A 25302-nucleotide genomic window follows, 5' to 3' on the forward strand; every position below is an offset into this window, starting at 1 on the left:
TAATCATATTCCTAAAAGACTCTGACAGACTGTTCTTTAGGCTGGTTGGCCCAAAGCATTCTTGAAAATGAATGAGAAATTAAGTCACGAGAAAATCTGATGGCAACTCTGCATGGCCCAAACCTGAAGGTAGGTTTACTGGAGACAGTTGCGAAGGCTGGGCAATAAGAGTGGCCATGGTTGATTGACTCAAGCAGAAAAAATGATGGCGCCTGAACATTTGCCAGTGGCCAACCTTATTAACACTTTGGGAGCCCCACATGGATCACATGGGTCAGGCCAGGAACCACGGTTCCAGGCTGATGGTCCTTCTTTATAAGGTTTGCATGAAAGGCTTCCAACTTCTGACTGAGGGGTGGGGATGGAATTGAATCACCAGGAAACCCTAGGCTCACTCTAGCGACAGTCATCGACCCTTTCCCCTTTTGGCTCCCTGGCCTGCATGTAGCCAAGCAGATTCCAGCTTCCATCAAAGGCTGAAGGTGGGGGGCAGGGGCACGCAGACAGTGTCAACCACGGTACCAACACAACATCCTGTGTGTGTGTAATCTTCACAGATCTCAATGGGTGAATCTCCCAACCTGGCATCCAGTCCCCACAACTACAGCCTCTCCCCAAAGGGCCCTCAATAGTGAGGGCATGGCTGGGTGGGTAGGAGGCCTGTTCCAGAAACCCATCCCAAGGCTGGGAATGGCACATGCTGGCCAGGGTTGGCTGTGGAACCAGCCTTTTTCACTCAACCAGAGCTGACATCTGGGGAGAAAAGGGCATTTCCAGAAACAGAAAAAGGGAATTTTGTGGTTCAAGGTTTATTAGGTAATTATAGGCTACAAATGCCTTCCTTTCCACCTCTATGTCACTCAGCTTTAAGCACTTGCTTCTAAAGGGCAAATTATGAGTTTCATTCTCTCAAAGTCAGAGAATCAGCAGCTCTTCCCAGCACATTGTGAGGACAGGGGCCCTGCTGGCTGGTATAAAGGGGCTTCCTAGCACTGCAGCGGCAGCAGAAACCACCAGCATAGTGAGAAAAGGCATCAGCAGAACGGGAAACTAGAGCCCCTAGGCACGTTTGTGTTTTATTTGAAACTAGAATACGCATGCCATGCTCAGAAAACATGGCCAGAAACCCACACTGAGAATACAAATGGAAAACAACTGCACCATTTCGAGGCTGAAAGGATGGAGTCTGGCTGTGTGCTGCAGAGCTGGAAGAGTTAGCCTGACAAGAAACAGCGATCTGGTTATTTACCATCACGTGACACTTCGAAGATGAAATTTTTAACAACACAGGAAAAGAGCATGAAAAAGCAAATCCATTCTGGGTGTATGGTACGGGACCAGCTAGAAGTGTAACCCTATCCACAGAGGGCCTGGTAATAAAAGAACAGTCTCACAACTGCTTTTCCTCCTGTTCATGTTCACAGGAACAGCTGGATACATACTAATTGCAAGATGTGAAAGAGCGAGCTTTAAGTTTAAAAGCAGGCGTGCAATAATCAGCCTCTCACCAGCACAGCTTCAGACACAAGTGCGATGTGCCACCTCGCAGGCTTATTTTAAATGTACATTCCCAGTTCTTCCTTTGTGTGGGTGGCTTTATCCTGTCAGGTCAGAGCATCGCAACGGTGTCTCCTTCCAGGTGCCTCATGGCAATCTAGCAAGGAATGGCTAAGCCAGGCTTTCTCAACCACGCACTACTGACATTTGAGGCCGGATCATTACTGTGTGTGTGGGAACTCTCCTGTGCCTTGTAGGATGTCCAGCAGTACCCCTGGCCTCTACCCACTAAATGCCGGTAGCACTCTTTCAATTGTGACAACCCAAAATATCTCCAGGCAGTGCCAGATGCCCTTGGGGGCACAATCACCTCAGTTGAGGACCACTGGGCTAAACTAACAAAGAATGGCTTTCTCTTCCTTTCTCCACCCCACCCCCATCCAAGCCTGAGAAATTCATGAGACATCTCCTCATCCACCAGCAACTAACTTTCCTCCTAACCCACCATCGAGTGGCCTTCAGGAATACTTTTGACTTGCAATACTTTTCATCATTCGGAACAATGTTTTTATTGCCCTTAAAAAGAAGGTCCTTTCCAGCTAAATTCTGGATGGGGGGCAGGTTCATTTTAGAGACATTTGTTTTAGTCTATGGAACATTCAGGCACAGTATTGTACATCCAAGGGCTGTCTTGAGCTGGAAGGGGCCTCAGGTACTTGAAACTCACCTCCTCACCCCCTCCTTTTGCCCCATTTTTACAAATGAAGAAACTGAGGCCTAGAGGGGGAAGTAATTTGCTCAAGGTCGTACATACTCCTTATCCTCCTTTTATGGTGGCAAAGGAGTTCCAGGGTGGCACAAATGGTTAAGAGCTCAGCTGCTAACTGAAAGGCTGGAGGTTTGAGTTCATCCAGAGGTACCACCGAAGAAAGACCCGGCAGTCTACTTCTGAAAAATCAAGCACAGTTCTACCCTAACACACATGGGGTCACCATGGGGCAGAACTGACTCAATGACAACTAATGGCAACTAACTGGGTAACGTTATTCTTCTTTGCCCAATCAATATGCTAGAAGAACTTAGGGGTCTGTAACAGATAACTTGCTGTGCTTTACAAGCAACAGACTTTGGGCTGAACCATCCCAGTAAAGGAATGGAAATTTTAGAAATGATAGAATACTGTAGCCAATTAGTGCAAACAAACATTTATTGTGAAATATTCATCCTACCCTTTATTAGGTATTACATCATCAAAGCACTTTGTGGCAATGAAAATAGCTTTTTTTACCCCCTCTGATTCACCCAATATTCCATTAAAGCTGCAAAAAATGTGCAATCTGCTTGAAAAATAGGTTGCTCTTATTTATTCATTTGTGAAAATTCAAAAATTAAAAAAGAAAATGCTACTAGCTTACAGGGCTTCTAGAGCCAATTCGCCTTCCCTCTGCCCCACTCCTCCCCAAAATAATTAACAAAGATAATTTGTTTTAAATGCCTTTTTATAAAACCAATGCACCTTTCCCCATATTATAATCATAAAAATTTTAAAAAGCCATTATTTACTTTCTTGGAAAAAAGGTGGCCAGCCGTTGTTTTTTGATCGGGAGCATGTGGATTTCCTGGGAGTTCACTTTCTTTAACTTTATGCTCCGGTTTTTGATGGGTTTCCTAAGGGGCTCCGTATTTTCTACGGCCTCTTCTCCTTGACTGTTGATGTTGTAGCCCTGAAGCACGGAGTCTTCTCTTTTGATGGAGAAGTTTTTGGTGGACACTCCCGAGAGGCCTTTGATCTTGCCACAGAAGATGGTAGGCACAGCGTCTTCGACAGAGACAATGACCTTGGCCGCCTGACACTCGCCCACAATCTCCATGTTATTTTCAGCCTTAACCTCGCCACTGGGGTGGCTGGGCTGGCTCAGCATCTCAGGGGCATTGCTGCTGCAGATGCGGTTCTCCATCACGGTGGAGGCTTCGTGGGGTGTGGCCAGGGGGAAGGGCATTTCGGCACCACTGGGAAGTTTCTCCATCCCTGGGTGGCCTGGGCTGTCTGCTGATGCACTGTTGTCGTACAGGGTCTCAGGGGGAGGCTCAGATTTCCGGTGGGTTGCCAGTGACAGGTCTAGGACTGCATCTTCCTGGCAGATTGGGGGACTGACTTCACCGGGTTTGATCCAGGGCACTGACTTCATGGAGAGATCCAGGGCCTCATTCTCACTCCCCATCTTGATGACTGTGTGGCGGCTAAGCTGGAAATACTCTCTGGACTGGAGGAGGTCAAAGGGCTTCAGTTCCTCCTTTTCCAGAGGGGGCTGGGGGCCTTTAAAAGGGTGCAGGCTGAAGGAAGATGGTGGCTTGGGGAAACTGGGGCTGAACTTGGATTCAGAACTCTGAGGCACCGGGATGGGGATGGGAATGGGGACTGGTACAGGCAAGGGGACGATCACAGGGTAGGGCACCAAGAGGGTGGCCGGTGGGACCAAGGGGGTCAAGGGGGAGTTAAAGGACTGGGGGGGCACGGAGGGGTAGCCCGGAGGAGGCTGGCAGGGTGGGGGGCCGAGAGCACCCTGGGCAGGAAACAAATTCTGGAGCACAGCTTCAAAGGGCAGTGTGGGCTCCTGCGGCTGGCTGGGGATCCTCAGGTCCAGGAGCTGGGGCTGGGCCTCGGGGTCCTCGGCTCCCTGGAAGAGGTTGTTGTGGATGGCATTGGAGGAGCACGGGGCCTCCTGTGGCAGGACCAGAGGAGAGTTGAGGTGCTGAAAGACGTGCTGCTCAAGCACCACAGGCAGCTGCACGGGGCCCTGCGTGGTCATGACGTAGGTGGCATTCGCATTGGGGTTGAGCTCAGGCGCAGAGCTTCCCTCTACCTGCATGTGGATGGGCATCACCACCGGGCTCTCCCCGAGGCACAGGGGCTGCAGCACTGTGGCTGCCACCTTCAGAGCCATGCCACTCTGGGATTCGGCAGGGGGGTTCAGAATAGATGGGGCTGGTACGGTCACCAGGGCCTTCTTTACCAGGTCGGTGGAGTTGATATTCCAGGCCTCGGTGGTTATTAGCTGGGCCATGCCATTCTCCAGTCTGTTATTGGCCAAGGAGGGAGGGGAGTCGGTCATGTCCATGGGGAGGTTCTGAGACTGCAGGTTGTCCATCACTTGGTGCTGAGATCACTTGGCCTGCAACACAGAACACATCACATGAGTCCTCCTCACCAGAATATTTATAATTGCCTTAAGAGCTCTCGCCACATCTTTCAAAAGTTTCCGTATTTTAGTTAACCGGGAGGCACAGCCCATCTCTCACTGTATACAAACCCATTACAGATACAGCCGAATATATACGAACACACCCATAGGATCAGCGGTGAGCAGATAGTCCCAATATAACAGACAATTATGTTCTAAACACAGATGATGTAATGACGAAAGAACTAAGTGAGGTTAAACAGAGTATTTTTAAGCCTAATACTCAGCTTATATGTTTAGCCTTCAACAAAAACAAAGCTTCATTCCACATTGCTGTATTGGACAGTTAAAATATGAAGAGATTTGACTTAAGTTCAAATAAGCAGTGCAGACTTCCTTGCATTTAAGGAAATAATAAAACCCTCGTCACATCAGAATTCTATGAATATGGAAGGGCGCAATCCAAATTATTGAAAAGCACTGAAAACGCTCTCTGCAGCAATAACTCTTCCAAAATTTGATTTGATGAGCGAGATAGTGGTGCAACAGCACAAGGGCTGTCCCGGTTGTCCCATTGTCTCCCTCCTGCTGATGACATCCCCTTTCCTCTCGATCATATGAAAAGCCACTCCCTGGAGCAGGTGATGCAGGTAAGAATGACCATTGGGTCCAGTTTCCATGATCCCCCATCGGCTCATCTGTCTGCCCTGTGATCCCCTGGAACTTCTACTTGTCAAGAGGAGGGGAAGGTGATGATTCCAGGACTGGGGAGATGAAATACTGGTTGGAAACTGCAATCCTCAAAACTGTGAGAAGCGTGCTTGATGTTCGAGGCACCTCCTCAGACATCTGGCCACCTCCAGAAAGACCAGAGGGACCCGGCGCGTGTGCTTCCTGGAGGAAGCATGGCTGCAGCTGCCATGTGGCTCTCCATGGAAACGCGTCCGTATTTAGCATTGTTACCATGGAGAAGGCAGGCACCATATCTAACTCAGGGTTGGGAGCAGCCCTGGAGTCTGGTTGGGGCTCAATAAGAATTCAGTAGTACTCAGTTTTGCTAGGTGGGTCTTGGGCAGCTCAGATTCTGGACCACACCTGTCTGATCCTTGGACAACTTTAACCCTATGGCCATCTCCTCCTCCTCTCCCCAGCTCCCAGTCACCAACACAGGCTCCAAAAACAAGGGAGAGAGGCAGCCCAGGGCACCATGGACTTGGAAACAAATGCAGCCTCACTACAGGGAGGCAACTTGAACAAATGAACAACTCTGTGATACTGCCAGGCTATTAGAACATGTCAGATGCACAGAACAAGGAGTTTCTCTGATGCAGAACGAGGGGAGGGGAGGGGAAGGACACTATGCAAACAACTTTGTGGAGACTGCCTGGTAGAAGATGCTCTTGGCAGAGTGCATGGCGGTGCCTCCCAGAGAGGGCTCTGGGGGTCTGGCTCCCTATGGGCACAGTGCCCTCTGGAAACCACTAAGGGGCCCAAGTGTGTTGACCAATAATCCCCTTGGGGCAGACAGAATGGACGCAGCCCACCTCCTGGAGGCTGACAGGGCTTGTCCCAGCTGAAGGTACTGGTTCTTCCTAAGGTGTATGCTCCCTGACTCAGTCCAGAAAATGGCCATACCTCCAATTCAGCATTCACTCATTCATTCATTTGCTTATCCAACAAATTGATTTGCTCAATGCCTCTACATGCCAGCACTTTGCCTGGGGGTTGGAGATGCTGTCATGAGTGGGACATGGCAAGCTCCTGCTTTCATGAAGATTATAGTCTAAGGAGGGGAGATGTCTTTGATGAGACAGAGATTTTGTTAGCATGAGAAGGCATCAATGTTATGCCAGGAGAGGCCTCCCAACAGTAAGACAAAGATTTGTTGGCCACTCACACATAGTCCTGTGAAGGCCCTGAGGACCTAAGGCCTCCTCCAGCAATGAGGGCTTTCAGAAGCATCTGGCTTGTCCCTCAATGGCCAGAGCCCTTGGGGAGGGGTGAGAGAAGGCTGAAGGGGAGCTGGGTAGGGCTGGTGAAGACAAGGGCAGCAATGGTTGCAGAAGGCTCTGGCAGCCATCCCCTGGAAGTAGATTCTGAATGGCCTGAGCGGCCACTCAATGGAAGAAGTCAAGACATGTTCTGTGTCATCTCTGGGCTTCCTGTGGGTTTAGGATTGTCCAGCTGTGAGACTGTGCTTTCATAACGGGCTGCATCTGTCCACTTTCCGGAAGTGGTGGCCTCCCTCTCTCTCTGCCTCCCTCAAACTCAAGTTTCTGGATGCCTTTTCTACCTGCTCCTTGAATACACCTTCAGCTCAGGTGCCAGCTCTTACATCTCCCTGCAAATCTCACTCCCCTGCCTAGGTTCTAGGCCTTCTATTTCCTTAGAACACTCCTACTCAGAGTGTGAGGAGGGGTCCCTGGGGCACCTCCCACAGGCCCCTGTTCCTCCCACAGACGGCAAGACCTAAAATTCACTGAGCATTCACTATGTTTCAGCCCCTCCAGTAAGAATTTCCATGTACTATCTCACTTAACCCTCAGAACAACCCAGTGAGAAGGGTCCTATAATTATGCCCATTTTAGCTATGAAAAAACTGATTCTACAGGGAGGTTAAATAGCTTAAGGTGACATCAAGGTGGGATGAGAGCCCAGGTCCGATCCCAGGCTCCTTCTCCTTGGTGGGAGGTGTGGGGCCCACACTTCCACGTACTTTGCTCACTGGCAAGAGCGGTCCCTACAGCTTCTCCTTGAACACCAATGCATGTGTGTCCAGAAGTGTACAAGAGAGAGCACCTGAGCCTTAGATTCCTACAAGGCAGTGGCCATGTCTTTCCAGCAAATTCACTGAAGTGTTTGTTCTTTTATCTCCACAAGAGGCCTCCACTGTCCCCCTCACAGGGGAAGGTGCTGGAAGGTTACCAGAGTTCCTGTCCCTGGGAGTACAGCCCAAAGCAGCGATGGTTCTGTTACCTGCCTCTAGCTACCCACCCCACCCTGTCTTCCTGAGGCAGATGTCACATGGGTGGGAGGATACATCACACCCACGAGCTACAGGGAGGCCGTTAGATCTCCAGCTAGGGTTTCCGGGCCTCTGAGAAGAGGGCCTGGGTCAGATGGGAAGCAGGGCCGGCTGGGGTGCAGTGCGGTGGACAGCACGTGGTATCTGGGGAGTGAAGGGAAAGGGAAACTATGGGCCAAAGGCTCACTTCCGCCTCCTCCAACCTGACAGCTTTGGACCTGCCTGACTCCTCAGCCAAAGGAGGCCCAGAAGAGCCTATGGAGACATGGCTTGCATTCTTTCCGCCACTGACTAAGCATCACTGCCCACCAGGTGTGACACCAGGCCAGGGAGGTACCCAGATGAAGAGAGGAGCCTCTACCTTCAAGAATACACCCATTGACGTCCCCTCTTTCTCTCTGTACCTCCCTCCCCTTGCTGTCCAATCTGTCAGCAGGCCCTCCCCAACTCTGGGTCAGCACATGAAGGGGCCAGAGTGGGCACAGTGGAGCCACAGCCGAGCATCGCTGCACAGGAGCCAGCCCTTGAAGCCGCAGAGGCGCTCTGAGAATACAAAGCCACTAATGAAGTGAGGGTTCAAAGGGCAAGTCTCTTTCCCCGAGGAGGAACTGAGAAGGCAGATAATGACTAGAGAGAAGGTGGCAGCCCGTCCTCCCCACTCTGTAGTGAAGCTGCTTATTAGTGTGGGTGGAGGGTGGGCTGGGGACCTCTTCAAATCAAGGAGTGTCACAAGGGCCACTGACTAAGGCTCATGCAGAGGGGGTGTGAATTTCTTCAGAGGTGGCAGGGAGCGTTTTGTTTGGGTTTTTCAAAACATCATTTTCAAGTGGGTTTAAGTGAGGTCATCCACCCACTCTGCCTGCTACCCATGATCACTGGGGTGGGGAGGGGAGCAGGCAATCTGGATCTGTGGGTCACTGGAGACCATCATTTCCTTTGCCCTTGGCCAACTGCTGGGGCTGGTGGACTAGTGAGGAGGAGGCACTCAGAGGTTTGCCATCTCTTCCCTGGGAGGGGCTGGAGGGAGGCAGAAAGAGAAGGAGGGCGGGAGGCAGCCACTTCTGGAAGGCACAGCCCGTTATGAGAGCACAGTCTCACAGCTGGATAATTCTAAACGCACAGGAAGCCCAAAGATGGCACAGAACATGCCCTGACTTCTCCCACCGAGTGGCCTCTCAGGCCCTTCAGAATCCACTTCAGGTGGGTGGCTGCCAGAGCCTTCTCTGACTGACTGCTGCTGCCCTCGTCTTCACCAGCCCCACCCAGCTTCCCTTCAGCCTTCTCACCCCTCCCTGAGGGCTCTGGCCACTGTGAGGGACAAGCCAGAGCCTTCTGGGAGGTGCATGAACTACACTGGGGCTGGATGGAGCTTTGGGGGAAAGCCTCAGGTTCCAGGGCAGGTGGGAAAGGACTGTCTGGGGCAGTATTTGGTCTTGGAGACTTGTGGGGTCACAGAATTGTTATAACGTATTATGAACTCCCTTGTCTAATTATCATGAAAATATAATTATACGAAACCCCGCAAAGCAGCTCAAGGGGACCATGGTCAGGCAGAAGGTGGAAGGTCAGAAAACTGGTAGCCCTCATCCTGGAACTCTCTCTAGCCCCTGCCTTCACCCAGCCAACTCCTGCTCATCTGTCTGCTGAGATCTTCCCCCACCCCCACTCAGCTCCCTCAGGACCCTGACTTACCCTGTCTAGTCCTGACCCCTCTCCCCTCATACTGGGAATGCCTATTGTTTCTCCAGGAGGGAGGGACTGTCTCATCTCTATATCCCTGTACCTGGCACCCCACCTGGTGAATAGTAGGTGCTTGGGAAGTGCTTTCTGAACGAGCGAATGCATGAATGAATACCTAGGCCTTCCTGAGCCTACTGTTCTCGTCCTCAGGCTCTTGTCACAGGTCCATTTATAGACTCATGGCACGTCACGTCTGGAAGGGGCATTAAGGTTTACAATATCTCTATCCTCTTCCTGACAGCCCCTTTCTGACCCTTTTTACAAAGGAGGAAACTGAGCCCCAGAAAAGCTAACTAACTCACCCAAGGTCAATTATTATAGAGGTCACCACAGTCCTGGTGTAGAAACAGCAAAAGGCCAGGCCCACAGGCACCATGCAAAGGTAGCATAGCAACCACCCACCCTCCCTGGCCAATGGGAGACTCTGATGAGGCAGTAGGTGTGGACGGTGAAGACCCTGACAGAGATGGGGTAGGAACGAACTCACCTTGGGTTCCTGTGTTTTTTTTTCACACACCCAGAAAAAGAAAGTCAAAGGAAAGCCGCACGCATGCTGTTTTCTGCGTGAAGAATTCTGTTGGTAAGAAGCTGAACTTGGGACAAATTCTCTACTGGTCGGTCAGTGACTTGCCCCACGTTTGTGCCCTATTGGGTGCCCACTTGGTATGAGACCCTGCCCATGCCAGCTGTGCCTGCCTCTGAAGCCTTCTCCTTCCAGAGCCTTATACAAAGCACGCATTTCACCCTACAGGCTTCCACACAGATGGACATTTTATAATGAAGATTCATTTATGACTTAACTTACCAAGAGAAAATACTTGACCACTCAGATAATTTAGACTATTCTCCAGGTCCTAGAGCCCATCTATTTCCTTACTGTGGACATTTGTTTAACAGTGAGTCACACACACACACACACACCCATTGTCTTAGTCATCTAGTGCTGCTGTGACAGAAATACCACAAGTGGATGGCTTCAACAAACATAAGTTTATTTTCTCACAGTCTAGTAGGGTAGAAATCCAAATTCAGGGCATCAGCGCTAGGAGGAGGCTTTCTCTCTCTGTCGGCTCTGGAGGAAGGTCCTTGTCATCAATCTTCCCCTGGAGTAGGAGCTTCTCAGTGCAGGAACCCTGGGTCCAAAGGGAAGTGTTCTGCTCCTGGCACTACCTTCTTGATAGTATGAGGTCCCCTGTCTCTGCTTGCTTCTCTCTTTTTCTATCTCAAAAGAGATTGGCTCAGGATACAATCTAATCTTGTAGATGATTGAGTCCTGCCTCATTAACATAACTGCCTCTAATCCTGCCTCATTAACATCATAGAGGTAGGATTTACAACACATAGGAAAATCACATCAAATGACAAAATGGTGGACAATCACACAATACTGGGAATCTTGGCATAGCCAAGTTGACGCACATTTTTGAGGGACACGATTCAATCCATGACACCCATATAAGTAACCTGATACCCTCACCGGTAATGCTCTCAGCCACATCCTAAAGGTCCCAGTGGGGTGGGAGGATCCACATTCCCTGCAGACCCTGCACCAACTCCAACTGAAGGAAGCTCTGAAAGTGGCTGTGAACACCACACTGACCTGGAACAGGGTCCCTGAAACCACCTCAGGCCAAGCCTGGTTTCTGAGATGGGAATTCAGACAAAAGCCCTGCAGCATGCTGGGAGCCCCTCTCAAAAGCCCACATCACCTCCTAGAGAGTGGCTTAATTTTATTTTGTGAATTGCAAGCATTTTCACAACAGATAAAGCTGTAAAGACAGTCACTGCTCCTGAAGACATTTTTTAGGAATGGGTACTTAGCGTACTGTAGGGAGAGGTTTAACTCATATCAACTCAAGCCAGGGGACACTGCCAGCTCTGGTGCCCCGTGAGGACCTTGGGACTACCTGAGGTCTGGGCTGGATGGGGCTGGATCCCACCCCCAGAACCAGAATGTTCTAGTGCAGGCCTTAAAGTCTCCATGCCAATTCAGGTCCTAGGAATGTTCCCTTCAGCCCCAACAAGCTGGAGACGTGGCCTGCTCCCTTCTTTCATGGCTATTAGCCTCAACTTGATTTTTATATCAAGATAAATTTATTCCCCTAAAACATTTGCTTTCTTGTTTTTGTTTTTTAATATATCCTAGAAATTCTCTCAAGGTATGTATTTTCCAATTGTAAAATACTGATAGCTTTGGTTTTTGCCTATAAAAAAAATATAGACACTATCAATTATTTCAGGTCAAAATTGGATTGTTTATGTCCTTGTTAAGAAGCTCTGGTGGCACAGTGGTTAAGTGCTTGGCCGCTAACCAAAAGGTCAGCATTTCAAACCCACCAAGCGGCTCTGTGGGAAAAAGGCGTGGCAGTCTGCTTCCATAAAGATTTCAGCCTTGGAAACCCTATGGGGCAGTTCTACTCTGCCCTACAGGGTCGCTATGAGTCTGAATCGACTCCAGGAATGGATAGATGGATGATGTTTTTGTTGCTTGGGGTGGGGTCCTTGGAGCAGCAGCAGCAGCAGCCGCCCCCAGAAGCTTGCTGGAAATGCAGAATCTCAGACCATGTCCTAGACCTGCTGAATCAGAGTTTGCATTTTAGCAACGTCCCCAGGGATTCCTGCGCACATTAGGTTCTGAGATGTGGACTAGAACCCGTTCTCAATCCTGGCTGCACATTGGAACCGCCAGGGAGCTTTAAAAATACTGATAATTGGGACCACTCCCAAGATTCAGATTTAATTGGTCTGGGGTGCAGCCTGGGCATCAGGGTTTTAGAAAATCCCCCAGGTGATTCTAATGTGCAGCTCAGGGTGGGAACCCTTGGTCCAAAGGCCAGAGAACAATGCACCTGGACAGCCAGCCTTCTTCTTGGTAGCTGATCTTGCTTCTTACTTCCCAGAAAAGACTAAGCCATCAACACCCCGAACTCCCTCCCTGCTGCCTCTCTCAGCCTCTCCCAATGTTCTCCCACCCCCAGGAAGAGGTGAGGAGATTCTGGCTGACTTCCCAGAGACCTCTGCTAAGAAACCTGCCCACTTCCAATCCCACCCGATTCTGAGTCCATTTTCTGATTTCAAGTCTGTACTTAAACCACATCCTAGATGATTGACCTAATTCTGTATAAAAATCACCAGCCACTCATTATGAGTCAAATGAGAAAAGAGTAATTTTGTCCTTTAATACAATGTGAATATGGTTTTCACCATTCAGGACCTAAGCTGCACTAAGTATCTAAAAAGTAATTCCAGCTGGGTAAAAAATGGGTTTTCTCTCCCCACAGGGTGTAATAATTGTCAATTACTTGCCCCAGTGATTAAATTTTCTGAGCTTTAAATATTAGCACAGGGCCTTTCTAGTGGAGCCATGAACATAATTACCACACAAATGTATTCCCAAATTGGTTAAAATGCACAGAATACACAAAATAGTCTCCTGCCTTATGGTAGACTGCCTTTGACATCCAGAGGTATACGCAGCCCTCCAAAAGGAATATAAAAAAAAAAGGAATACGACTACTCAAATCAGCTTTTGAAATGAGTTCCCCAACATGTTACATCATCTATTCGAACAGTGGTGTTCATACAATTGACAAGTGGATCTAATATTTGTGAAGACGGGCTATGGAGAAGCTCTGTCAAAGAGGACAGTGTGAATCTTAGCTCTCATCTGACCTGCCCACAAATATTGGTGAAAATGGAAGAGGTGGACCCGAGCATCATAAACTGGCCTTGGACATCAGTATACTCCAAGGTTTCCCTGGGGAGCAGGGGTGAGGTCATTCCTGGGTGTGTCATGAAACTTTCATTTCTGTTCATCTTATCCGCTTATCCTTTTTTTAGGCCCATTTTTTCTGTTTCATATACAGCATATGCAATAAATAAATTTAGAGGACTTGTATATAATTTAATAATAAATAAATATACATCTGTTGAGGGAGTGTTCCAAAAACAAATTTTTTTTCTGATAGGAATGTAAGAATGAAAAAGTTACAACTCAGCAGGAGTGATGAAGCTCTCAAGGCCCAGCAAGACTTCCAGGGTTCCCTTGCCTCAACAAGTCTTAAGGTCACTGGTTCAGTCCAACCCTCCCATTTTGCAGACAAGGAAGCTGAGCCTCAAAGGTTAAATGACTTGCCCAAGGTCACACAGCATAGAATGCTCTGACTTCCAGACCTCCCTTCCTCCAAACCACATTGCCTCACTCATGGCCTTTGTTTCACAATCCGAAGGATGCTGAGGAGCACCTGGGTCTAACACACTGACTATGGAGTCCACAGAGTCAGGCCAGGAGATCCTAAAGGGTTCCTTGCTACATCTCTATTATAACGAGCATCAAACACCAAAGTATGCTGAATGGCCTTAACCCATAAACTCACCCCAAAAGAGTTTGATGGGTGAGGAGCTTGATGAAAAAGAAGAAACACACCCTTGAGTCAGTGATGCCTAATAGACAAGTCACTGAAGTAGAAGAGATGAGATTCAAGACACACATGAACTTTTTGTGACGGTGGAAAAGTCATTTGATGTCCCTGGGACTCAGTTTCCTTATATGTAACATGAAGTACTTCTCTACTCTCCAGTAGGGTAGAAAGTCAACCCAGGCCTCCCAGGAGAGTTGTGCTTGCTGGGATGGATTCAAATGGGCCTTCTGGGAGATGCCATAGGAAGACTCGCTGGGGGCCATGCAGGATGGGTGAGGTGTGGGCAATCAAGCAGAACTGGAGGGAGCAAGGAAAGTAAACAAAGGGTGTGGGGAGATGCAGAACTGGGCTGGGGAACATTTCTGGGCTACTCCCATAACCACTGAGAAGGTTCTGCTCCCCATTCTCCAAACAAATCCACCTGCAGGGGTCTGGGGGAAGTAGTTGGGAGGGATGAACCAAGAATGGTGGGGAGGGATGAACCAAGAATGGTGAAGAGGGAGAGGTTGGAGAAAATGTGGTGACTTCTTCTGGGTGTTCTGGTTCTTCTTTAAACGAGGCCAGGAAGGAGTGAAGGTTGACAGGAAAAGAAAGGTAGGGAAACCTCTTCAGCTTCAGTCAGAGGATGGTTTGTCTCTCTTGGGGACCGAACTCCCCGCAGCAGGGCAGTGTCTGTGGTTAAAGACATTACAGCATTGGCTCAGAACCCACTACATGTCAACATACCTACTATGTGGTCTCTGCAGGATCTCAGGTTAGGCCTGGGCCTTGCCAAGTAAATAGCTGGTTGAAAAGAGAAACATTAACGCTGGACAAATCTAAAGAGTACAGAGAGAACTTCATGACTTACACAAACACTCCACAGGCTGGTTTTCTATCTGTGGTCTTCGCTGGGTTTTACCAGAGCACAAGAGGGATCTGAGAGACTGATAGGGAGGGTACCATAGGGTTACCCTGGCTCCTTTCTCACCCAGGAAGAGAATGTTAGGTGCCTTAGTCTTTATGATCTCATTTCGTACTCACCGCTAACTTTACCCTGCCCACAGAGGACCTAATGGTGGTCCTTGGAGACTCACAGGCCTTAGTGAGGGCTGGCAGCCAGGCTGGAGTAGGGAAGTAGGTTTACATCTATTCATTTATTCATTCTTTCTAAAGATATCTCTGCAGTTACTGTGTGCCAGACATGCATATCCTATTCCTCTACCCTGATACTTTTTTCTCCATCTTTCTCGACTCAATTCTCAAGGTATTAACCAAGTCCATTTTCGCCCAGGGTTACTGGCTTTTCACAGGGCTGTTTCATGGCCCACATTTCCTACAGAGGTAAAGCAGTAAGCCTCTAAAGGAAGAATCCCTAGGCAGCTGTGGGGGAGATGTTAGTGCGAGGATGTTTCTAAGGAAGAGAAGAAATGCTTATTTCCCGGAAAGGGCTGAGCCTGAAACTAAGAGGAAAGAAGTCCCCTCCTTATGTCTTGGTCAGCCTCAGTGGAAGACAGAAGGCACACTTCAGAAGCCCAGGAGGGAATCACTGAAGAACTGCTGCTGGGGCAGAAGACACTCACCTGGACAGTGGACTGTGAGATTCGGCGAGTGCCTGCCCTGCATTCCACCCCCCAGCCTTCCACCCGATACCCAGAACCCACAAACACCATCAGGTGCTGGTGCTGGTGCCAGAGCAGCCATCTTATTCGAAGGTCTTAAGCCAGGGTCTATCATCTTAAAATACTATGGTTTGGGGAAGTTTTTTCTGGTTACAAAGAAAACTCTTAAATTTGGAATAAAGAGGGGGAAAAAAACCTACCTCTGGAAGAGAAAATACTTCTAATTAGACTGAGATACAAAGGTTACATTTTTGTTCTGGGAAAAGGACTGTTTATAATCCTGTGTCATTAGCGGGACATTTTCCAGAGACCAGTGTGCCAGAAATAGACCCTTTGAGGGGTCACTGGAAGGAAGGGGTGTAGATTTCTGAAGTACAAAGGACTGAGGTTCAGATTTTCGCTTTCCTCTAAAGCATGTGAGCCCCTCACCAAGCACTGGCATGGAGACAGTGCCAGCTTCATCCTGGGTACTGGGCCCCACAGGCGCTGTGAGAGTGGTTAGGAGGTACACGTTTTGAACCCAGGCAGGCCTGGGTTCAAATTTCAGCTCTGCCTAACTTTCCTAGTTGTGTGACCCTGGGCAAGTCAGCTCTAAGTCTCAGTTTCCCTCTGTGTAAAATTGGGCTTAAAAGCATTTGGCACAGTGCCTAGCACATGGGAAAAAAAATAATAAATCACGGCTGTCAGCAGCATCATCATTGTCATTGTCATCACAGTTGTCACCACTGTCATTGTCTTCACTGTTGTTTTCATCTTCATCATTATCATTCCCATTGTCACTGCTGTCATCATTTTTATCTTCATCATTTTCATTCTTGTCATTGCCATCATCATCATCATTGTTGTCATCTTGCCGCTGGTGTCCTCATCAACATCAGATCCTTTTGGTTTTACATCCATTGGCTATGATTCCTGTGAGCATCTTGGGTAGCATTATACATGCCCTCTTTGCATCTGAATGGGTTTGTACATTCAGTTCCCAAGTTAAAACTCATTTCTTCAAAGGTTAATTTTATAACCAGTTCTTAAGGAAAGGGGAAGGCATTTACCATAGAATTAGTGTCACACTTGATGGTGAGGATTCCAGGCCAGCCCACAAAAACCCACCAAACCTCCAACATAGCTGAAACATTGAATATTTGAAATGAAAATAAAAAAACAACACTTGCAACATTAGAAATTAAAGACAATGGAAAATAATTTAAATAAATACCAAAGCCTATTTCTCATTTAGGCTAGAAGGCTAAGGGAGAAAGAAGAGGTGGCCAGAGTCTTTTACAGCTTGAATGTGGCCTTATGAGGTCTTTCAAGGGTTCTGAAATGACCACCACTGATTGGCTACTATGCATAATTTCATTTCAGATCCTATAGTTTTCCTTCTCCTTGACATAACGGCCTATGTAGCTTTCCTCTCCTACTTACCAGCAGTGATTAATTAGGGTCATTTTCTCACTCACGAGAGGAACAAAAAACAAGAGCATGGTGGAGGAGGAGAGAAAACAGGGTAAGACAAGAGGGAGACCGAAAGTAATGAGATTTTCTGAGACAATTAGGCAAGAATTGAAGGAGAGAATGGGAGGAAGAGGATTCAAAAGTATGTATAGACCCAAATGAGAAAGAGATTGCTTGGCTGGAAGAGATAAAACACAGAGAAACTGGGGAGATTGGAGGGGGCCTAGAACAGGGAAAGAAAGGATGCTGTGAGGAAAACACTGAACCAAAGGCATTCACCTGGCCAATAAGGGGATGCTACTGAGCTACAACAGCTTGGTTGCTGGAGGGAGAGGTGGGACTGCTGAGTGAGTACTAAAACCAAAGCCAAACCTGTTGCCTTCGAGTCGATTCTGACTCATAGTGACCCTACAGGACAGAGTAGATAGAACTGCCCCAGGTTTCCAAGGAGTGCCTGGTGGATTCGAACTGCCAACCTTTTGGTTAGCAGCCATAGCACTTAACTACTACGCCATCAGGTACATAAAAACGCGATCCAAATTTTGTGAGTTTCTCCAATGCTTTTAAAATCACCAAGTACATTCATTTGCAACTTGGCTGAAGTATCTGTCAGCCCCAGGAAAACAACATAAATGTATCTCCTTTTGATGCCTGATCTTCATTTTTGTCTTCCCCCTGCCACTCCTGAGCAGTCAGAATTTGGTTTCCTCCATAAAAATTGGGTTTTCCAGACAGAAGCAGAAAAACTCATTCTCACTGAGGTATATGATTGATAAGGCTCAAGTCAGTGATAAAGCTGTAGACAAAGAAATGAAACTTTAATTGAGGAATTTCAGATATCAGTCATGGAGAGGAAACTTTCTAACTATCTTGAGATCCTTCCACAGAAACAAGAGCCTACAACTATGACTAAGTTTCCTGGCTCCATTAAAAGGTACCTGAGGTTTTAAAAAAGGAGCAGAGGGGACATGACCTTAACCCTTAAGCACTCAGAGCTAAGAAAGGAAGTGAATGTGACCTAATTGATCATTCCTTTATAGACTCATTCAACAACCACTTCACGCACAGCCAACGGGAACCTCATGAGTATGTGCCTCCTGGATCCACAGATTTTAACAGCATAAAGACTTGTCCTTACTTTATGGTACAAGGCCCCTTACTGAATTGGCTACCTCCTGAATCTACAATTTCTGCCTTACCAGGTTTCCATACAGAAGTTACCGCCTCTTAAAGGGTGGCATCTGCACACGTGTGTGCACCCATATACATACAAATGTCAAGACCTTTGCAGTGCCACAATGAAAACTTAACGGCCATCACCAATGGTGATGAACATGGTAAGACAGGTGAAGCAGGAAGTCTGCTGGGTTTTGATGAAGTTAACTGGCTAGTTATCTAAGTTTGGGTTCCCCTACAAGCAGACTCTGAGGCAAGGATTTGACTGAAAGTAGTTTATTTGGGAGTGAAGCATTGAGGCAGGAGAAGGAAGGAAACAAATGTGTCAAACAAGTTACCAGGGTGGGCAAGTGGAGCTCAGTTCTACTGGGGAATGCTGGGAGACAGTGAAGAACACACGCTTCAGTCATCTCAACTGAAAGGTTAGGAAGTTGGATGTTGATTTACCAATCTCTCTCTATCACTGGTCAATGGCTGCTCCTGGAGAATGTGTTAATTTCTTGGCACTTCCAGCTAGCCCAGCTTGCAGGGCTGGTGTGCTCCTCAGACAAAAAAAAAGAAAGAAAGAAAGAAAGAAAGAAAATATCCTCAGGGAGAGTCATGGCTATTTGCATTAAACAGCCTTTTGTGTACACAGGTGAGTCTGAGGGGACATGGGCAGGACACCAGCAGTGCCTGCTACACCAGCCATACCCCAGAAAGTTCCTGCTATGCTTATTATACAAGGGCCCAAATGTCACTAATCCAGGCCATCACGAAGAGGTGTTTCCCCAGTGAGTGGCACCTTCTAGGACCCTGTGAAGAAGACACTGTCTTATAATCTCCAAGCGGCAGAGGAATCGGCTAGAAAGGCGCGTGACTCAAGATCTCATAAACCAGGAACACAAGGAGGTCAGAGATGACTATCTTCCCCAATGCAAAAACAGTCAAGAGATGCTCAGCTTGGCTAATGTGTTCAGTTGCTAGTATATGAGAGGCCCTCAAGAAAGTTCTCTTCATCATATTTGTACTGGCTGGAATGCAAGATGTTCCTGAGATGAGTCACAGAGGGAGTTTCTTTTCTGGTGATCATCTGTTCCAACTCAGGGACCAAAACACAATAAATAAATAAATACCACTTCTTCATCAGCTGCATCCAGCCTAATAATAATAATAATAACCTCACCCTGAGAGGTACACAGACAGTGCAGGGGGAAGAGGGTAGAGAGAGTGCTCATCTTTGAAACAGGGAGCCTTCTTTCTGGAATGCTGTTTTGTTCAAAACATCTCTCTGCCTGGAGGCAAGCTCTCCCAAGAGCAAAAGAACACACTGCAAAATCTTAGGGCTGGTGAGGCTTTTGAAGTCCCTGTAAATTCATGATAATTATCTTAAATCAAGTGGTGGGAGCTAATGTAGCATAAACAATACAAAGTTGAGGTGGGGGAAGAAAAAGATAGGCTTCGAAGCCTCTGGTTAGTTGACAAGAAAGATCATAGGTGTTATTTCCTATTTCTTTATGGAAAGACTTCTGGAATGCATGTGTACACACACACACACACACACACACACACACACACACGGTAAGTAGGAATGAGACCACCTGTCGTCTCTGTAATACTCAAGGCAGATCCTCAAACCAGGATTCCCGTTGATTCCTCTTCTTCCTCACCTGCTCTACCTCATGTATTTTCTCTCAGAATTCCAGTCATCAGACCTTTATTCCTGGAGGAAGTGACATGTGAACTGTCCTTGCCACACGGGCAGGATTGCAGTAGAGGAGATGGTGGAATGGGGGGTTTTCCAGAAGCACAGGAGGAAAGGCACAAGAGGAAAGGTGTGTTGGGGGGCTGGCCAGCAGGCCGGGGTAGCCGGAGCCTACGGGTCCTGAGAGCTTAAGGGAGAGACAGGGATGCTGTGAACATCAGAGGGGTGTCAGGCTCTACCAAAGGGTATTAAAAGTTGCCCCTCAGCAATTAACCTTCTGCCTTAACAGACTAACAATGCATGTTGCCAACTCAGCCAACAGCATTCTGATGTCATCAGAGCCCCTGATGAGCAGGAGGCCATCAATTCAATAAAGAGACCATTAGGGTGGAAGGAAAAGAGTAAGTAGATTAATTTGCAGGGTTTTGCTAGCATCCTCTTCTCTCTCTCCTCACTCTCACATACATTCACAAGACAATCATAATAAACCATTTACTAAGCATTTACTTATTATGTGCCAGGCACCCCGCTAGGTATTTTCCATTCATTTTCTCATTTCAACTTCTCAGCAACCCCAGCAGATCGGTACCACCTTGGTGAGAATTGGTTTGTCGGATTCTTTGTTGTTTTTTCCAGGAACTGAGCCGCGAATCCCCAGGGAATGGTTGTTTTGGTGGGAGGGAGGGGCAGAGCTTTCCAGAACAAGAACAACATTCCCTGCAGGGAAGGCAGGCCTGAGGGATGTGGGGAAAAGAGGGGCAAAGTTTCCTGGCACCATGGAGGGGGGCAGGTGAGGGTGGGGAAGGGCATGGAGGGAGGGAGAATTGGGGGGAGGTCTTCTTATCTCTAACCAGAGCCTAAGATCCCTTCGCTGGCTTCTGCATCTGGGGCAGGACTGCCTAGCTTTGCTTTCTTGGCCTAGCTCTGCGCTTCCCCTCCAACATTTCCATGGCAGGTCAGTCATTATTGGCCCCTGAAGGAAACAGTCTGAAACAGGTTGTTCCCACTTCTTTCTAGAGCCCAACTCTTTCTTCCTACATCTCTGGACCAGCTTGCATCCCAGGCAGTAGTTCATTCCCATCCTTCCCAGGAATATTTCATCTGTGGCCTACTAGCTGCCTGTTCACTGAACTCATTGCCTTTTCTTCTTGGACTACATTTTCCAGCATCCTGTAGGTGTGGCCATGTGACTGAGTTCTAGTGAACAGAATGTGGGAGGAATTGATGTGCACAGCTTCCAGGCTTGGCTCCTAAAAACTTTCCATACGTGATCCCCCAATCTCTTTTCCCTTCCTTCAGCTTGATGCACAGTGACCTCTTGGAAGCCACACACTGAAGCTAGTGGAGCCACAAGATGGGAGGGGCTTGCATGCCTGAATCATGGCTGGGAGGAGGACCATCTGCCATCAAGAACATATATTTTGGACTTTACGTGAGTGAGACAAAAACTTTTGTTGTGTTTGAGCCATACATTTCTTTTAATTTGATTTAACAGCAGCTCAGAGTTGACTCGACAGCAATGGGTTTTTTTTTTTGGGAGGGGGCGGCTAGCATTACCTTAAGGAGCCCTGGTGGCCAGCATACCTGAGAACGTGGCATCTTGCCAACCATAGCTCAAGGGTCTAGGGCCAGCTTTGCCTTGGTGCCCTACATACTTGATTTTCTAGGTAAAGATTGCCCATTCAAAAGTATCCAATGACAATTTAAGTTCCACCATTACCAAGTCCTTGCCTTGCATTTAACATTATTGTCCTCTTTCTGGGTTTCTCCCCCCGCCAAAAAAAAATCCTTCTAAGGCGCACATTGGGTCAATGCTGTATTGGGGTGACTGTACTTTCTACACAGTAGAGGCTTTCATGTGCAAAGGTCTCATCCAAATATCTTCAGCAACCTTCACAACCAAGGAGCCCTGGTGGCAGAGTGGTTAAAGTGCTCAGCTGCTAACCAAAAGGTTGGTGGTTTGAACCCACCAGCTGCTCTGCGGAAGAAAAATATGGCAGTCTGCTTCTGTAAAGACGACTTGGTAACCCTATAGGGCAGTTCTACTCTGTCCTATAGGGTCTACTATGAGTCAAAATTCACGTGATGACAATGGCTAACGTCCACATCCACCTCAGAACATAGGCAAGGATCAAGCCCACTTTATAGATGAGAAAACCGAGACCTGTCTCAAGCCCTGCAATAAATAGCAGCACTGGCTTAAACCCATATCCACTCCCGCAAGGCTGATAAAATTCTCCCTAGAGGACATCTAGGTCAATTGGCATAATAAAATCTACTAAGAAAACATTACGCATCCCACTTTGGTGAGTGGCGTCTGGGGTCTTCAACACTACCAAGCAGCCATCTAAGATGCATCACTTGGTCTCCACCCACACGGAGCAAAGGAGAATGAAAAACGCCAAAGACACAACGTAATTATGAGCCCAAGAGACAGAAAGGGCCACATAAACCAGAAACTGCATCATCCTGAGACCAGAAGAACTAGATGGTGCCCAGCTACAACCGATGACTGGCCTGACAGGGAACACAACAGAGAACCCCTGAGGGTGCAGGAGAGCAGTGGGATGCAGACCCCAAATTCTCATCAAAACACCAGACTTAATGGTCTGACTGAGACTAGAATGACCCTGGAGGTCATGGTCCCCAGACCTTCTGTTAGCCCAAGACAGGAACCGTTCCCAAAGCCAACTCTTCAGACAAGGATTGGACTGGACTATAAGACAAAAAATGATACTGGTGAGGAGTGAGCTTTTTGGCTCAAGTAGACACATGAGACTATGTGGGCAGGTCCTGTCTGGAGATGAGATGAGAAGGCAGAGGGGGGACAAAAGCTGGGTGAATGGACACAGGGAATACAGGGTGGAGAGAGGGAATGTGCTGCCTCATTAGGGGGAGAGCGACTAGGAGTACATAGCAAGGCGTGTGTAAGTTTTTATATGAGAGACTGACTTGATTTGTAAACTTTCACTTAAAGCATAATAAAAATAAAAAAATTCCCCTAGGCCGGAGTTTCCTGCCATTGGACTAGGGGCTATGATGTCTGTAATTTACGTTAAAATACATCAGCACCGACAGTGGGGCGTTTCCTGTTGGGAACTTATGTGAAGCTCTAACCAAGTCAGCCAGGATTCTAATCATGAGTGCACACCACAGGGGTGGTCAGCTCAAGTTCTATTAGGAAGCTCACATCCCATCAATACTTGAGGCTTGGCTAATGAGCACAGGGAATGGTAGAAATGTTTTTTTTTTTTGTTGTTGTGAACTTGATGACTTTAATTAGCATGATGACTGCAAGAAAAGGGTTAGGTTAGTGTTAGTCAAGATATGTGAATTGGCTAAAATATTTTAGAGGCAGTTCCCACCCTAGCGTGAACAGGGTGGGAGGATGGGGGGAAGCCCATATCTGGCACCCTCATGAATGGTTCCTGACGTTTGCCACCTAACTGGTCCCATGCTTGGCCACTGGTTTTGGAGGATTTCTGTTTTTTATGCTGACTAGAAGGTAAAAAACCTTGCCTCAGAAATGTCATATCTGCCTCGAGTGAAGCTTTTATGCAGTGTGTGGTCACAGCAGCTGAAAGGCCAGATGGCCAGGACCCCCTAGAACAGCCTTATGAACTGCTTTGTGCCTGCTGGCTACTAACGTGTCAGCTTATCAATGTCCGTATTGGTGGCACAATCTGCCTTGAGACTTGCTTCCATTATAACCAGGTTGCCAGGCTGTGGGGAAATTGCTATCCCTCCGCTCCTCAAGTTCAGGGCCTGACAGCCCATGGCTGCCCTTGTGGCTGTCACTGTGTGACTCTAAGCTCCCCATGCAGGACTTCCTCCCTTTCTCCACTCTAACCTTCATGCCTGCTCCGTTTCTCTTCCCTTGCTTTCCCTCTATGGGCCTTTGGCCTTGAGCTTGCCCTACAGCAGCTTGTAGACGCCCCTTGGGACAGAGATGATGAGTGGCAATCGCGTGTACATAAAAATTGAACACTTCATTTTCCCTCCTACGAGACCTTTTCAGTGTCTGAGCAGGCGTTGACTGTCATGCTAGAAAATTCTTTAAAGTGACCTTTTTTTAAAAAAAAAATCTAACTAGGCAACCATATCACATCCATTGTTGTTAGCGGCCATCGAGTCGGCCCTAACTCACAGTAACCCAAAGCACAACAGAACCAAATACTGCCCAGTCCCGCACCGTCCTCATGGTCGGCTGCAGACTGGACCTGTGTGATCCACGGGGTTTTCACTGGCTGATTTTCAGGACAAGGTCACCAGGACTTTCTTCCTAGTCTGTCTTAGGCTGGAAACTCTGCTGAAACCTGTTCAGTATCATAGCAACACGCACACCTCCACTGACAGACAGGTAGTGCCTGTGCTTGAGGTGCATCGGCCAGGAATCAACCCTGGGTCTCCTGCATGGAAGGGAGAATTCTACCACTGAAATCACCAATGCCCTAATCCCATTTATTGTTGCTGTTATTTAGTGCCAACTCAAACAGAACGAAACACTGCCCAGTCCTGCACCATCCTCACAATCATTGTTACATTTGAACCCATGGTTGCAGCCACTGTGTTAATCCATCCTGTTGAGGGTCTTCTTTTTTGCTGACCTTCTACTTTACCAACTACATCCATTAGAATGACTAAAATAAAAAATACTACAACATCAAATGTTGGCAAGGATGTGGAGCAACTGGAAAGCTTATACACCGCTGGTAGAATGGTACGACCACTTTGGAGAACTGCCTGGCAGTTTCTAATAAAGTTAAACAATTATCTGCCTATGGCCCGGAAATTCCACTTCTAGGTATCCCCGCCTCCCCCCACCCCCGCCGCCAGGAGAAATGAAAACATATGTTCACAAAAAGACACGTACACAGATGTTCCCAGCAGTTCTGGTCATACAAGCCTCAAAATGGAAACAACCCAAATGGCTGTCAACAGGTGACTGGATAAACACACCACGGAAAACCCATACAATGGAATGATACTCAGCGATAAAAAGGAACAAACTACTGCTATACCCAATGACATGGATGCATCTCAAAAGCATGATGCTGAGTGAAAGAAGCCAGACCCAAATGTGTACATACTATAAGATTTCATTTACCCCAAGTTCAAAAACAGGCAAACATAATTTATAATGCTAGAAATTAGAAAGTAGTTGCTCTGTGAAAGGAGGAGGGGGAATCAGTTGGAAAGGGGCCTGAGGAACTTTCTGGGCGATGGGAGTGTTTTTTTTAGCCTATTTCAGGTGTTGACCACACAGGTGCATATGATTGTCAAAACTGATCCATCTAGGGGGAAAATGCAGAACAGAATTTCAAGTTCTCATGCACTCCAGACTTCCTGGAGCCATGAAGGTTGGATTAACCCCTGAAACTACTGTCCTGAGATAGTCTTTAAACCTTAAACTAAAAATATCCCCTGAAGTCTTCTTAAAACCAAACAATAGTTTAGCATAACTAGTAAAGAATGTCTGCTTTGAGCATTGTGCTCTTTTAAAAATCTATATGGGATCAAATTG

At 47.6% G+C, this 25302-nt stretch overlaps 1 protein-coding gene across 1 annotated transcript in view; it reads right to left on the reverse strand.

Annotated features, from left to right (window-relative positions):
• Nucleotides 1-2370: 2370 nt before the first annotated feature.
• RAI2 (retinoic acid induced 2) overlaps nucleotides 2371-25302 on the reverse strand; it is a 79166-nt gene continuing 56234 nt past the window's right edge. Inside the window, exon 2 of the mRNA XM_064277643.1 lies at nucleotides 2371-4670. Coding sequence (XP_064133713.1) covers nucleotides 3057-4646 — 1590 coding nt within the window. The 5' untranslated portion in view covers nucleotides 4647-4670 and the 3' untranslated portion in view covers nucleotides 2371-3056. The remainder of the gene's footprint in view (nucleotides 4671-25302) is intronic.

The sequence above is a fragment of the Loxodonta africana genome, chromosome X (assembly GCF_030014295.1).
Source record: "Loxodonta africana isolate mLoxAfr1 chromosome X, mLoxAfr1.hap2, whole genome shotgun sequence".
NCBI lineage: Eukaryota > Metazoa > Chordata > Mammalia > Proboscidea > Elephantidae > Loxodonta > Loxodonta africana.